Source organism: Mustela nigripes, chromosome 5 (genome assembly GCF_022355385.1).
Source record: "Mustela nigripes isolate SB6536 chromosome 5, MUSNIG.SB6536, whole genome shotgun sequence".
In the NCBI taxonomy this organism is placed as follows: Eukaryota; Metazoa; Chordata; class Mammalia; order Carnivora; family Mustelidae; genus Mustela; species Mustela nigripes.
Genome location: NC_081561.1, coordinates 56286711 through 56303654, shown reverse-complemented (window position 1 = coordinate 56303654; position 16944 = coordinate 56286711). Strand labels below are relative to the sequence as shown.

The following is a 16944-nucleotide window of genomic DNA, read 5'->3' as shown; positions in this document are numbered from 1 at the left end:
GTGCTTCCATCACTCCTGTCTATTGTTTGTAGACAAGTTGCCAGTTGAAGGAAAGTCTTTTCCATTTTTTACACATTAGCTGGCTTGAAAGTAGATATTCGTGTCCTTTCTAGAAGCAGAATGTTTTGGTATGGACATCTCAGAGTACCCAATAGGGTCACCAAGGGGTTGGTTAGTCGGCTAAGTTTTGTGTTGTCTGGCTTTATCAACTCCACCTGAATCCACTTTCATTCTGTATTGCAGGTGAAGATCCTAATGTGTGAAGATGAAGTCCCAGGCAACCATGATTTGCTGTTTAATGTTCTTTCTGGGCATAGAATGTTCTCACTATAAATCCAAGGTCCACATAAAAGTAAGTTTAATCCATTCTCAAGTGGTCCCATGGGAAATCTGCCAGTTCTCCTAGATGAGTTAAATTTATGACAAATAACATGATCTTAAATAAAATTTCAAATGACTACAATTTTACTCTTGCAGATATATATCTACATCTATCTCTATAAAAATACATATATATATATATATATGTATTTTTTTTAAGGGAACAAAGAAAAGTTGAGAGGTGGCTGGGCCCTGCAACAGTGTATTTGCATGGTGCAACAGAGCACAACAGTATAATAGAAAAATCACTTTGCAAGCCACAGAGAACATAGACAGGCAGCTGCTGGGAGGAGGAATACTAGCCTGGCAGGTAGCATTTCAGCTCTAGACCTTACCTTTTCTTCTTATTAGCTGCATACATTGTTTTCTTCTTTGAGTCTTAATTTCCTTATGTATAACATAAAGGGTATTTTTTTTTCTTTTAGATAATTTTTATAGCCCTTTATAGCTGCAGAAGAGTTTGTGATTCTATTATTGTCACCTAATGATTATTCCTAGCATCTACTCATTTCTTCCTCTCAGGGGATCTATGGTATTTGGTGGATCATATTAGCTTCATTTCATAGTTACAGTTAATACAGAAGGAGACCAGCTTAGCATTATAATTACTACATCTCTTTTCTCCCTGAGTACTTGAGCTTCCCAAAATAGGTACCCAATCCACTAACCTGACCCTCAGGGCCCAAATGACCACTGGCAAGATTCTTGCCCTCCTCAGAGGAGGGTTTATTCTCTGTCTGTGTTCACCTCCATGATTCTGTCTGAAAATTTCTGTGACATCACACGCAGACCTGGTGCAGTTTTCTTCTGAGTCATGAACACATTTTCTCTTCATCTCCACATGGAGCCTCTATGTTGAGATAAGCAAGGAGAGTTCCACAGTAAAGAGGACCTTTGGGAATTTGTGTTTTACAGGATGGAGATAAACGTCAACATCCTGAAGGGAAACTCATGACTGGAAGGATACAAGGTAGGTGTCTACAGAAGAGTGTTCTTCCACAGGGAGACTGAGCAGAGTAAAGAAAAAGCATGGATTTGGCAGAGCATGTCCCCAGACCACAAACTTTCAAATGGCGAACAGTCTCTAACAAGTTCTCATTGTTTACCAGTATTGACAGGCTTTCTTACAATTATACCATTATCCATGGCATAGTCAATGACCCAAGTTGGCAAATTATTCACGTGTTCTAGAGTAGAAGACAAGTGTTTACTTTAAAACCCCAAAGGGAAATCTGTTTGAACTAATCAGCTAATAAGAGGCAGAAGAAGGAACAGGGCAGAATTCATGCCTTCGTGCAAAGGTATTTTCAGAATACTTAAATGTATGTTACACTCTGGTGCTGAGAAGTCTACTGAAGTGATGTAAGATAGGTATTGTGTTGGTGAGATGGGTTACTCTCAAAAACTCAGAAAAAAACTATGGAGATAGTTATTAGTAGCGAGATAATGAAATCACATGGTTCTTACCCAAATAGCAGAGATCACTGGATTCTGCACAGACATGGCCAAGTATATTTTTAACAAGAAATACATTTATACATTGATGTGGACTTGAGAAAAGAGGGAAAGAGATGGCTAACCTTCATTGAGCATTGGCAAAACTGATTCAAGGGCTGAACAGGATGCTCACTCATTCAAGTTTTAAACAAGATTGTGGCATCACCTCCAAACTGTATGGATGAAGAAATTGAGATGCACTGAGCTTAAATGACTTTGCAAAACCAGGGACAGTGGGTAGGTGGTAAAGAAAAATGCAAACTTCCTTGTTTCCTTTCTCTATGAATGGAGTCATCCACAGAGCTTCCCTTGACTCACAGACAGTCACCACATCTTAAAGATTTCAACACCTTACTAGCTTCCATTAGGATTTACTTCTTTTCAGATCCTTTTTTACTTTTTTTTCTTTTTCTACCTCTTTTCAGATCCTAGATCCTTTTTCCCGGGAATACTTCAACACCCTCATTCTTGGGTTCCTTGCTTCAAGTCAATCCACTCTACTCATGGGCCGAATTAGGCCTGCCACCAGGTTTTAAAAATAAAGTTTTATTGGAACACAGCCATGTCCATTTATATTCTTACTATCTTTGATGGCCTTCATGCCACAAAGACAGAGTAGCTTTGAGAAAGACACCTGGTTTACAATGGTGAAAATATTTATACTCTGGCTAGTTTTCATATTTAGCAAATAAAAATATGGAATTCCTCATTGAACTTAAAAATCAGATAAACAATGAATGATATTGCATGTATCATATGAACAATAGAAACTTATTCATTGTTTAACTGAATATTTTCCGTTGATCCCTGTTATTCATGGACTCTACATTTATAAATTCTCCTATTCATTCTCCTATTGGAACTTATTGGTGACCCCCAAATCACTACTCACAGTGCTTTCTGGATCATTCATAGACAGAAAAAAAAAATTGAGTTAGCTCAGGTACAAGTTTCCAGCCAAACAAGATAGCACTCTGTCTTCTTGTTCTAGCTGTCCTACTATAAACAAGTGTTGTTTTTGTGCATTACTAATGCCATATTTTTGTATTTTATGCTTTTTGTTTGTGATTTTGTCATTTAAAATAGCCCTGACATAGTTCTGAAGAGCTGTCTGGTGTTCCTAAGGAGATTGTGATGTGTCTTAAAGAGAAAATTCATGTGTTAGATGAGCTTTGTTCATGTGTTTTTGTGAGTTATGGTACTATTTGCCATGAGTTCAATGGTAATGAATCAACAACATAAACGAAATGTCTTTAAATAGAAACACACATAAAATGAGCTAATATATATTAATCAGCTGATAAAAGTGTGAGGAAAAGCTTGTAAGAATCTGCCTTGATTTCCCCTTCTTCGGTGTTTGTGGAAGCAACTCCATAGACCATAACTATTGCAAATAATGAGATTCAACTGTGTCTGAAAATAAATTTACTATTTAACCGGACTTTCCGTATTTTATCTGGCAACCCTATCATGGCCTTTATGGAAAATTTTACTGCCTTTGCTCTATGGTATTGTTAATTATCTTTCAAAAACAAATCCAATCATGTTTTCTGGTAACCCCCATATTAGCACAGAATTCAAGTCTCTCATCTTCATCTCTTGCCCCACCCCCCTCAGCTGCTCTAAACTAGCCTTTCTGTCTGACCTGCGACCCCTCCTCTCCATGTGCTGTTCACCCTGCCTGGCACACCTTGCTTGGTGCTGAAGACTCTGTTCAATGTCACCTCCTCTGGAAAGCAGACAATCCCCAAATCCCTAGAATGAGTTAGCTGCCTCCGTCAGAGCTCAGTCATGCTAATTAGGCCCCCTCCTCTCTCTCTCTTGCTTTTCAGAGAAATGCCAGGGACCTTGCACCATGGCTTCCAACTGCAGCCAGCCCTGTGCTCAGCACTTTCGTGGAGAAATAGGATTTACATGTCATCAAAACAAGTGGCAAAAATCAACTGAAACATGTACAAGCCTCTCGGTGGAAACACTCTTTAAGGTGAAGCATTTGCATATTATTGGCTTCTAGGGCTAATTTCTCAGGAAACCGTAGAGGCATTTTCCTGTGTTCTGTTCCGCACGACAATAAATCTCAGACTTAGACTTGGGAAAATGGCAGATTGTGGGAAATTTGTCTCTTCTCCTTCCTTCCTTGCCCCAATTCTCAGATACTCTCCCTGCTCCTCACTCTCTCTTTCTCCCTCTCAGCATCTTTTCTTTAAAAACTCCTTTACACAATGGCAAATGCTTAGAGGTTGAAGTTTGAGTTTTGACCTCAAATTTTAGAGCTTAAAGTTTGAGATGGATTTGTGTGTACCTTCGCCTAATTACTGAACTCTAAACTTCTTGAAATTACAATTTAGCATCATTTGACCTGCTAACCTCCATCCATCCCCACCCACACAAATTTCATGAGACTCCCCTTTTAAAAAGATAAAATAAGTAGACAGATTTTGTTTTTAGAATTTCTCCACATCTCTGGAGAAAATGTCTTGTTATCATCCTTGGGTTAAAACCACTATCCTGGGGCACCTGGGTGACTCAATGGGTTAAGCCTCTGTCTTCAGCTAGGGTCATGATCTCAGGGTCCTGGGATTGAGCCCTGCATAGGGCTCTCTACTCAGCGGGGAGCCTGCTTCCCCCCCAACCCCAACCCACCTCCCTCTCTGCCTACCTGTGATCTCCGTCAAATAAATAAATAAAATCTTAAAACAAACAAACAAACCACTATCCTGAAAGTGATAGGTCAGTATCCTGATCTCAGTGGCAATTTTGATGGAACTTCCTGTCTGGGTGTGACTCCATCCTACACTCTCTGTCTTTCTTGGCATCTAAACCCCTTTTTAGTTCCGCTTGCTTCTCCATTTTCCCCTCATGGTGTATTTGTGCCTTCGCTCCTTTATTCTGAAATATGTTAGGTATTTCATCATTTTTGAACAAATTTTTTTTTTTTTTTTTTTAAACAGGACTTCAGTAGTGCATCACGCCTCTCCCTAGCAGCATCATCTGTGCCTGTTCACGTTCTTGATTTTCGAGCTCCAGAACCCGTGGAGAGTGTAGCTCAAGGAATCCTCAGGAACTGTCCAATTGATTATGCCTGCATACTCGATGTCGTGAAGTCATCAGAAGCCACGTCTGGAAACATCGCGTTCATAGTGGAGTTACTAAGAAATATTTCTACAGACTTGTCTGATAATGTTACCCAAGAGAAAATGAAGGTATTCTTTGACAATTTCATTTTAAAAACTGGCAGGTTTCTTTCCTTTTTTTTTTTTTTTTCTTAACCAAATCTTGCATTTTAACAGTTTCAAATGTACGGTCCAAAGTCAGACAGCCACAGCAACCATAACAACGACAGGATTTTATTTCAATTCTGCAGGTCGATTCACTCTAATTTATGTAAATTTTCAAGAAGTTAGCACATTTTTAATACATGTTTCTGTACAGACTTACTAGTTTCAAGAAAATATCCCGAAAGGATGGCTGTGAGCAAGAGTGTGTCTATTCCAGTGTTGCCCAAATTTAATTCTGTAGAACATAATTATTTTGAGAAAAGTTAATGGGGGTTTCATTTCTACAAGGGAGATCTGTGCATAGCAGATGTAGAAATTCTGGGTTAAACAAAGTTAAGCAGGTTTCCTTCTGGCAGGACTTTTTAGAACTTTTCATGTGTTAATGAAGTTTAGCCCTCTTTATAAAGGGGGGAGTATAGAGATACAGTATGCAGTGTTTCTCAAATTTAGGTTTTTATAGAATTTACCCCCAATTCCCTCCATTAAACAATCATTAATAGCTCATGAGAACTCTTAGGTTATATAAACTGCAGTTTGGAAATGCTGTCCCCGGGGAATAATAAAGTAATAAACTTTATTTATATTTTCATTTTATTTTAATGATTGTTTTACTGTACTTCTCTCTCTGAAGTCCTCTTAGCATGAGATTCCAATAAACAGTGAATTTGAAGAGCAATATATCAAAGAAGATCCCATCACTTGAACTCGAGAAATTTCAGGGTTTAGAGATTGACTTTCTACACTAATGTGTAAATCCTTAGCATAACTTCCATTTTTTTTCCCCTCCACTGCAGAGTTATAGTGAAGTGGCCAACCACATCCTTGACACAGCAGCCATTTCAAATTGGGCTTTCATTCCAGACAAAAATACCAGCTCGGATTTGTTGCAGTCAGTGAATCTGTTTGCGAGGCAACTCCGCGTGCACAATGAATCCGAGAACCTTGCAGATGAACTCTTCATTCAGGCAAAAGGGCTTCGCATCAACCACAATACCTCAGAGAAAAAGTTCAATTTCTCCGCGAGCATGAACAGTACAACAGAGGGTATCTTAGGGATGATAGAAATTCCCAGGCAAGACCTGTGGAAGCTGTCACCAAATGCATCCCAAGCCATCAGCATAGCCTTTCCCACCTTGGGGGCCATACTGAAGGAAGTCCGCTCGCAAAATGTGAGTCTTCCTAGACCTGTAAATGGTCTCATTCTTTCGGTGATTTTACCGGAAGGACTGAAGCAAGTCTTATTTACCTTTGAGAAGATCAACAAATCCCGGAATGCCAGGGCCCAGTGTGTTGGCTGGCACTCGAGGAAAAGGAGATGGGATGAGAATGCTTGTGAAACCACGCTGGAGATCACGAACAGAGTGAAATGCTTGTGTAACTACACCAACATGGTGATGTCCTTTTCCATTCTAATGTCCCCCAAATCTATAGACAACAAAGTCCTGTACTACATCACCTGCATTGGGCTCAGCATCTCCATCCTTAGCTTGATTCTTTGCCTGACCATTGAAGCCCTGGTGTGGTCCCGGGTGGTTGTGACGGAGATATCATACTTGCGTCATGTGTGCATCGTGAACATAGCTGTGTCGCTCCTGATTGCTAATGTGTGGTTCATCATAAACTCTAACTTTCACAAAAAGGCCCAGGACTCCAAGTGGTGTGTTGCGCTGACATTTTTCAGCCACTTTTTCTACCTCTCTCTGTTTTTCTGGATGTTCTTCAAAGCACTGCTCATCATCTATGGAATATTGGTTGTTTTCCGTAGGATGATGAAGTCCCGCCTGATGGCCATTGGCTTTGCCATTGGCTATGGGTGTCCACTGGTCATCGCTGGCACCACAGTTGCTATCACAGTGCCAGAGAAAGGCTACACGAGACCCGATGCCTGTTGGCTTAACTGGGACAATACCAAAGCCCTTTTAGCATTTGCCATCCCAGCCTTAGTCATTGTGGCCGTGAATCTTGTGGTGGTTTTGGTTGTTGCTGTCAACACTCAGAGGCCCTCTATTGGCAGTTCCAAGTCTCAGGATCTCGCCATAATTATGAGGATCAGCAAAAATGTGGCCATCCTCACCCCACTGCTGGGACTGACCTGGGGTTTTGGAGTAGCTACGCTTATAGAAGGCACTTCTTTGATATTCCACATAATTTTTGCCCTGCTTAATGCTTTCCAGGTAAGTACCTAGAAAGAGACTTGTTTTATTAGTTAATATTATTAATATTTTATTTATAAGATATATTTTTATTTCATAACTTGTTATTCTGGCTATATGACATATTCTGGCTATATGATTGAAAAATATAGAATACAAAATGTTTGTTCCATTTCTTTCCATGTCTTGGAGACATTCAGCTGTGGCTCCTCTCACCCCATTGATTGTCAAGTTGGATTTAGCTGATCAGGCTGATTGGGTGGGAATCTCCTTCTTTTCTGTCCTCAACCGGTCCACCTGTATCTCTCCTAAAGTTTCAGTGTTAGATGAAGTTGACCTTCACTTCTAGAGGACTAGTCTTTGATCAAAGATGTATGAATCTACACTCACATGGTATGCTTCAAAACAAAGCAGTTTTTATCCTTTCTCAAGCAGTTTGGGAACTCAGTGGAACAGTCATTTCCCATGGGAGGACTAGACAGGACTTGCCATTCTCTTTGAGTGTTAACCAGTTAGGAGTCCTCATGGCTCATCCCGGTGAAATAAATGGAGGTTGTTCTTCGTTGAAATAGATCTGACTGTGTGTTGCCTGACCCTAGAAGTGTAACTTTTCTCTGGGTCTCACCCTTCTCCTTAGTAAGACAAAGATTTGAATCTAAAGTCATTTCTCTTTTCTTTTCTCTTCTCCCATACTTGGTTTGGCAAAATTAACCCTCCAAAAGTTGCTTTACTTTATGTTGGCTACTGAGCTTGTACTTTTGGGAAGCTGCCACTAGCCAGACTGCTTTCCATACCTACGAGGAATAGTAAATTAGGCAAGTTCATATCCTTAATTATGCTTTTCATCAGGGGTTGGCAAACTCCAGCCTGCTTCCTGTTTTTGTAAATAGTTTTACTGGAATAAAGCCATAATCATTCGTTTGCATTTTGCCTATGGCTGCTTTTGAGCTATGACAGCAAAGCTGAGTAGCAGTAACAGAAACTGTGTAGTCCGCAAAGCCAAAAGTATTTATTATCTGGTTCTTCACAGAAAAAATTTCCAGTCACTGCTTTAAATATATAAATATAACTGTTTAGTAAAGCAGCATGGATTCCTGTTAATGTGTCACTATTACTATATTTAAAAATGTGGTACAAAATATAAAGCAGACTTTTAAGAAATGCCAGCTCAGATCAATCATATATCTTACTCATATGTCTTTAATAACTATGGAGAACATTTATTTCACTCTTTGCCTTGCATGGCTTTAAGGAGAAATATTTGACTCAGGGTTGTTGTTCTTGGTGTTTTTTTTTTTTTTTTTCCTCTGAAATCAAAAGCTCTTGGACTGACATAAATCTCCCCAAATCTTGAAGTTATTTTGGAGACTAATGATATCATTCTATTTTTTTTTTAACTTTATAACTTAATTAAGCTTCAGAAAGTTTTATTGTTTCTTTTCTGAATCACTTCTTTTTCTTTTTTCTTGATAGAAAAATACTGAAACACTTTTAGTTAAATGCACTCCAACTTTTCTCAGCAAGCTTTCTCTGTGACTCACATTTAAAAGTTTCCATCTTCTGATTAGCGTTTCTTTGCCGTGAAACTCTCCTTGGAAACCCAGCCTTCCTTCCATTCTCATGGCAGGATCCAGAATTCTCTTAAACTTCAACTTCCACCATTTAAAAAGATTGGCTATCAATTATTGTGACTTTACAGGTAACCAAATAATTTAAACTTCAAGAGACCCTGTCTTTCAGAGCTCTGTAGTTTTCTCTTTTATGAATAAACTAATTCCATCAGCTCAGAGACCCTGCTATTTTGGGACTTTTAACCCCAACTGAAAGTAACTATAATACAGGTTTCACTTCTCAAGAAAGTTTCCATGATTTTCACTTTGAGCTACAGGATTCCATGTCATGTTGTGTCATGTTACTGTTACGATAAGTAAGAACAACTACTTAATATTTGGAAAGAAGGTAAACAGATGTAATAAGGGGGAAAACACCATTGTACATTTGCAGTCATTCAATAAATATCAATAACTGTATTGCCCAGACATGAAGGTGACCTTCTTTCTTTGAGGTACAATCACAGAAAAATTTGCCAATGTATTTTCTCTGAATCAGTAAAAGCTGAAGTTTCTAACATCCAATAACTGTCCTTGAAGATATCTAGAAGGGTGGTATTAGAATAACAGTTGGGATGTTGTCTGCCATACCATCTCTCATACTTCTGAATTTTGCAATAGGGGTTCTTCATCTTACTGTTTGGAACCATTATGGACCATAAGGTAATTTGAATTTGTTTCTCTTATTGTAAATATTTCCATGTGGCTCAGGGTAGCAGGGGGATGGAGTGGTTTTGATCAGAAAACCTGGTCCATGGGGTGAATTTATGGGGGTGCTTCAGGCATCAGCTGAGAGGAGAAAAGGAGAGAACTCTACTCTCTCATTTCCTGTACTTAAGTTAACAGGAGGTGGTGTGTGAGTGTATCCAAAAGAATAAAAACCATTACCTGAATTTTAATTTTAACTCTAGATCTAATTATAACCAACATTTTAATTTTAATTATAAATGTAATTATAGCTATACCTCAATTTTTATCCAAGTCTTATTTTTGGCTAAGCACTATGCTAAGCCGTAAGCCTAAGCTGCTTCTGCCAGGGTTAGTGGTCTTGAAGTTTCAGGACAGGGGTCTGGATTTGGGGGATGTTGTCATTTGTTCACTGTTATTGTTTCTTTAGATAAGAGATGCTTTGAAGATGAGGATGTCTTCACTGAACGGCAGAACAAGGGTCGCAGAGGTAAGCCCTCCCATTCAGTCTCAATAATGAAGGGTCAGTGTCCTCAGGAGAGTCACACAAGACAAATATAGCTTAGTATTCCGGATTTGTCAGCAAAGAGAATTATTAGGGCACACATTCATTCATTCATTTCTTCACTAGACACATTTGGAGTAGCCGGCTAAAGCTTAAGGTCAGTAGAATGTACCTTTCAAGAGAGTGTTGCAGCTTGGATGTATTTCATCCTTCTGGACCACTGGATGTATTTTGAGGTCTGGACCGTTGATGTGGGACAACATGAAACAAGGATCAGAGACTCCTAAAACACCAGAGCTGGGAAATGAGAGATGAGTTAGAAATGAAATTCTAGTCCAACTTAGTCGTTTTATAGGCGCAGAGTACTTACGAGATTCGCCTGAAGCCCAGTTAATCATGAGAATTCACAGTGTCCTTGCTCAGGACTCTTTTCAGTAAACCCTGTTCTTGGATTGAAGTATATGTATACTTATTGGTCCTGAGCTTGACCAAGCTATCCATCTTTTAAGGTACCAACTGAAACTGACATCATTGCCATATTAATTAGAAAGCAGTCATTTACTCAACCAATAGTTTCTCAGTAGTAGCTACTTTCTTAAAAATAAACAGACAAAACATTTTCTGAACACATTGACAGTCAGCATTTACGATTAGCTACTATTGGGTGTGACTTTTGTTAGCCTGGTTCATCAATGCTAAGATAGGCATTTTCTTTACCTTCTAACATTTCTGCAATTGGAATGTGTTTTACAATCAGTGGCATGTCATGATTAAATCGGCAAGTTTTTTCTTTCTTTTTTTCAGTGGAACATAAAAAGAATGATGCAGCTAACAATGTTAGTTTCAATGAAAAGTGATTTTATTCTGTGTAGCTGTGTCATTTCTAATGATTGTTTTCACATTTCCATTTTTACATGTTTATCTCTAAGCATTCATATACATAAATATAAATAAACTTTTTTCAATACCGTTACATACTGAGATCACTGTTACTTTTTTTTTTTCATTTAGAATGCATCTTTAAGCCCAACCAATGGATCTAAATTAATGAATCGTTGAAGACGAGATGTGAGTATTAAAAACTCAAGGAGAATCTTCGCTTTCAAGTTGTGACAAACTTCTTAATGCCCTTGTGAGCACACGGTTGCCTCTAGTGTGAGGCAGGAGTGAGATGGGGAGGGAACAGTAGACAGATCTTTTAGAGCTTAGAAACTGCTTTATTGCCCAGTACATAAAGGAAAATATGCACATCTTTAAAACCTATGTCATCTCAGTGTATATGTCTAAATCTTTTAAAAAAGTTTTTATTTAAATTCCAGTTAGTTAACATACGATGTAATATTAGTTTCAGGTGTACAACATAGTGATTCTACACTTCCACACAATACCTGGTGCCCGCCTTCATCCCTGTCACCTATTTCACTCATCCCCCTGCCCACCTCTGTCTCATCACCGTCAGTTTGTTCTCTGTAGTTGAAAGTCTTTCTTGGTTTGCCTCCCTCTCTCCTTTATCCTGCTCGGTTCATTTGTTTCGTTTCTTAAATTCCACATATGAGTGAAATCATTGTCTTTCTCTGACTGACTTACTCACTCAGCATAATACTCTCCAGCTCCATCCATGTCATTGCAAATGGCAAGATTTCATTCTTTTTTTAGGCTAATATATATACATATCCATAATATATAATATACCATATAATAATTTTTTTTATCCATTCATCAGTCTATGGACGCTTGAGCTCTTTCCATAATTTGGCTACTGTAGATAATGCTGCTGTAAGCATTGGGTTGCATGTATCCCTCTGAGTTAGTATTTTTTATTCTTATATGACCAAATCTTAAATGTACTTTCCTTTCCTCAGTGAGCGAATGATATCATCACATCTACACTGATAGAGGATACACCCTTGCTGTCTATAGCACTCACACACCCTAATTCCATCTTGTCTGTGAGTGGTGACACTTATAATAACCTCATTGTTGAGAAGGAAGACTTAATTGATTGAAATCACAAAGCAACAAGCCTATCCTTCCATAGTGAAGTAGAGCCCAGAATCATCCCTAAGGGGGTGTGGGTTAGAATTGCAGAGAGCTAGCTGCCTCACAGCCAAACTCCGAGACATATTTCTACACAGATGAAATTAGGAGAAAACAAATATTAGGCATCTGTGAAGGGGAGATCAGTCACACAGTGGCAGCCAGGAGCCTGAGAGGTAGTAGGGAGATGTAGTTGGGGGGATCAAGTTGGGGGTAGTAGGGAGATGTAGTTGGGGGGGGATCAAGTTGGGTACGGTTTTGTCTTGGAGAGGTTTCATGGCCTTTGAACATGGATATAGTGAGTCTCAGATTTGTTTAAACACCATCTGGCAGAGGTACATCCTCTTTTACATTCCTTCTCTTTCTGAGTCAGGGCAGAATAGTGAACAATGGGGCAAAGCGGAGAATTGAAATAATCTCATGTAGTCAAAGACATTCTGAGTTGGTAGAACCGCTGTGTTACAGAGCCTACAAACCTCACATTGTGCTGTTGTGGGACCTTGGTTCATGGTCCCAGGGAGAGGGAGGGAAAGAAAGAGAGCTTTGTCATATCCACTGACTGTCATGTGTGGGGTGCTGGGAAAACACCGGCATGAAATCCTTACTTAATCATTCTCACATCCGGGTTTTTATATTAGAACTAAAAGGAGCGAGGAGGGATATCAGAGTCTTTTAAAAGGTTTCTCTCTCCCACCTCTGCCCGTTTTCTAGTCTGTAGAGCTCCCCCACAGTGGAACATCACTATAATGTTTCTTGATCAGTCATTTACCAGGAGATAATTCAGATGACCTGTGCAAGATAACCTTTCCAGTAAGGTCCCAGTTTGACTTGCTTTAGGAAGTTTGTTAGACTGCTTCAGGTGGAGGAGATTCTGGCTCTTGGGGATCTGAAATCTAGCCATTCTAGAGAAAAGAGGTATGGTTGAAGTCTAATCTCCAGCTAGTTGGGCATACCTGGTTGGCTATAGTAAAAATTGGAGAAGACCCGTAGAAACCAGGATCTGGACTTCACTCCTTCCTGTGATGGGGAGGTGCACATAACTTCCACAGGCACTTGGGGGAAAGTGGAGGAAGGTGGTGGGAGTGTATTAACAACTCTCCAAAGACATCCTCGCCTCCTGATTCTTCAGCTCTTACTTTTGAACCTGTGAGGTGGGGCATGAACTGAGGGTTGCATTTTTTTCGGCATATCCTTCATAGGTGGCCCTCTCCTATTGAATTTTCTCAGTAATTGGAGCTTTGCTTTTTACATCTGGACGCACATGGAACCAGAAGGATCAGGACCAGCAGCTGACATGAGGGTTAGACCACGTTAGGGGCCAATAAGTTAGGCATCAGGAGTAGGAAATGTACTGTAAGTAAATGGAGACCTAGGAGCACCAGGTGGGGTTTGGGTCTTTCAGCAGAGAAAGAGAGGGGTTCCAGCCAGTCAAGGTCAGAATTACAGCTCTGCTGCACGGGGTGTTTCGTAAATGCAGTACTGCCCAAGGCAGTATTCCTAAGCCACAAGGAAAAGGCAGTATTGCAGGTCTTAAATCAGTACACAAAGTTGAAGGCTGATGGGATCTGAGGAGACAGGCGTTAAGTCCATTGGTGAGACGGGGAGGCAGGAGTTCTGAATTGGACTTGCAGAGACTGGAGACCCTAGGCATGGGTGGAAGCTCACATATCCCAGTGAGTTTGATTGCTCTTGGAAACAAGGTTAGGGGTGGCTCAGTGGGTTAAAGCTTGTGCCTTCGGCTCAGGTCATGATCCCAGGATCCTGGGATCAAGCCCCACCCCCGTGGGGAGGTCTGCTCTGCAAGGAGCCTGTTTCCTCTTCTCTCTCTGCCTGCCTCTCTACCTACTTGTGATCTCTGTCAAATAAATAAATAAAATATTTTTAAAAAAAAGAAAGAAACGGGGTTAGGAAAGGTTTGTTAAAAGATCTTGAGATCATGGAAGAACTGCAGAGGTGTGCAAACTCGGCAGGTGGCTTTAGGTCTAGATTCCAATAGAAGGAATCCCATTCTGGAGGCGGACGAGGGAGGGAGCTAGAGGACAGGCTTATTATGAAGGCACAGCCGCACAGCGCCCTCTGCTGTTCATATGGAGGGCGGGCCTTTACCGGGACGCAAACAGAGCCTGTTTCCCAGTGTTACTCCAGTGTGACCAGGAAGTCTCTTCAGTTCCTATAAAACCCCTTCCACATATTTGCTTATGCCTGAACTCACCTCAAAAGATGCAGAACTCTTCATCCCCCAGTAAGACATGAGACTGACTGAGCCAGTGCCTCAGAGAAGCAACACGGTTTTGTGCGTAAAGTTTTAAGTTCAGAGGAGCAAGTCATTCTAGAGACCAAGCTTAGGTAGCCCAAGAGGGTGAGAGGGCTCTGGGGACGGAGTTTAGGGCTGGGTTGAGGAGCAGCATGGAGAAGGCAGAGGGCACAGAAGAAGGAAGCTGGGAGAATTACCATGTGACTCTTACCGTGTGACTTTGAGGAGATTGCTCGATGCCTCTGTGCCTGTTTCCTCATCTGTGAAATGGGTCTAATCATCATACATACCTCCCAGGATGGTCTAAAGATTCAGTGAGCTAAATATTCAAAACTTGTAGAATGAGGCCTGGCTCAAATTAAGTTATCAGTAAATGCCAACTATTCTTCCTGTTAACGTGTGTTCCAACCATTTTGCCTAGGCCGCTCCATTCCTCATGGATGTTCCGTGTCCTGGACTGAGAGTGAAGCTCTGGGAGAGGGAGGCCGGCATGAGGGACAACCAAGTTTCCTTGGAAGACTTTCTCTTTTGGCCAGGAGTGACACCTAAGCTGTCAGGGCGAAAATGCTTGCTGAGGGGAAAATGAGAATGACGTTTGGTGCCTGGGCTTGAAGGAGCCAGAACCACTGACTGACTGACCCATGACTCGCAGGCACCTGGCTTCTTGGTCAACCTTGGCAAGATTAAGACAGCAAGCCATTTTCTGAGCTTCTGGACAAGGCTGGAGCTGTTGGGTGTCTACTGGATGAGGTGTGTTTTCATGCCCAAGGCCTGCTCTGTGGCTCCATAAACCCGCCATTGTCATTGTGCATGGATCATGCTTGCTTTGGGGGACAGAAGTTAGATCCAGTGTCGGGGAAGGGGCGGAGATGGGAGTGGAGGGGGGAGGGTGGCAGCAGAAATACCGACTCTACTTTGGAGACAGTTAAATTATGGTAGGTTTCCTAAGAATGGGAACAGAATTAAAATAAGAGGACTTTTAAATGTGTTTCTGATTTTAGTCTATTAAAATAGACTAAGTAGTCTATTTTAATAATAATTTTGCTCCTAGGACTTTAGGTTCCTTATTTGTGATACTTAAAAATATTCTTGTAGGTATTATTATTATTATTAGTGTGTGTGTGTGTGTGTGTGTGTGTGTGTATGTGTTTAAACCCCTATACATAAAAATATTTTAGAAATAAAAATAAAACCATTTACTTTTCACAACTTGCTCATGTGTGAGTTCATTCAAGGTGGATGGCCCCACTGGTATGGTACATTCTTGGGTACAATTCTTTTATCAATCTACCTGGACCCATTGGCCAGACACACAGGAGGCCCAGGAATGTAATCCTACCATGTACTTATAAGGTGAGGACCTAGAAATATTTAGCAAACAGCACTACTGTCTTTTAGACATGCTCAGTGAAATTTCTTTCTTTCTTATTTTTTTAAAGATTTTTAAATTCATTTTTTGACAGCGATCACAAGTAAGCAGAGAGGCAGGCAGAGACGGGGGCGGGGAGGCAGGCTCCCTGCCGAGCAGACAGCCCGATGTGGGGCTAGATCCCAGGACCCTGGGACCACGACCACGACTTGAGCCAAAGGCAGAGGCTTTAACTCACTGAGCCACCCAGGTGCCCACTCAATGAAATTTCTATTGCCAGTGTGGTTTTAAACAGGCAGTCACTGGGTAGGGCTGAAAATGACTGTGTGTGTGTGGACACACAAGTACTTCTTTGCAGGCCTGCTTTCAGAAACTTTAGTGTTGGTAGTTTAGAAATAAGATAAGGATTGGTTTCAAATCAAACAGTAATATTTTAGTGCTGAAAAATTTCAGTCAATTGGACATTGTTCCCCTTTCATAAAATTAGAATAAATCATTCGTAATGAGGGACACGAATCTAACTTCACTATTTGTAAAATTTCCTGAGCGGTAATGTATTGACCCACATTTCCTTTTTGACTCTAGCTATTATGAAAACAAGTTTTATGTCTCTCAACCCCCTGAGATTTAGAAATTCCAGAGCATCATGTAATTCCAAGCCAAATAATTGCCTTTAGTTTGATAGATTTACTTGGTATTGTATCAAGGTCAAGTTAATAATTTCCTATGATAATAGCATTTAGTTTCTTTTCTTTTCCACATTTTCCCAAGCTCTCCATCTTTTTAGTGCATATTTGGGGAACTATCAGCCTGAGTAGTGAATTCTGCATTTTTAAAATCCATCACACTATGCAAACTGGTCAATGGTGTTAGGGATATAATATGTCAGCATCCAGGAGTGAATCTAAGGCAGAAATGTCTTAGCCCTGAGCAGTTCAGCTTAAAGACAAATTTTCTCTTAGGAATTTTTCCCTCTTGCTAATTCTCATCTCTGAACAAAACTCAGTGATTCAATGGTTGTACTTCCATTGAGAAATCCATTTTTCTACTCTTTGTTTTTTTTTAGAGAGGGAGAGAGGGGTGGGTACCAGGCAGAGGGAGAGCCTCTGAACAAAACTCAGTGATTCAATGGTTGTACTTCCATTGAGAAATCCATTTTTCTACTCTTTGTTT

The 16944-nt window shown here is 40.4% G+C and overlaps 1 protein-coding gene across 1 annotated transcript; it reads left to right on the top strand.

Moving 5' to 3' along the window:
* The first annotated feature begins 265 nt into the window (after positions 1 to 265).
* Positions 266 to 11170, top strand: ADGRF4 (adhesion G protein-coupled receptor F4). Its single transcript, XM_059399063.1, has 8 exons — positions 266 to 352; positions 1297 to 1351; positions 3711 to 3862; positions 4830 to 5081; positions 5951 to 7330; positions 9541 to 9582; positions 10037 to 10096; positions 11123 to 11170. Exons 1-8 carry the CDS (start codon positions 266 to 268, stop codon positions 11168 to 11170), a joined length of 2076 nt encoding a protein of 691 aa, XP_059255046.1.
* Positions 11171 to 16944: the final 5774 nt, after the last annotated feature.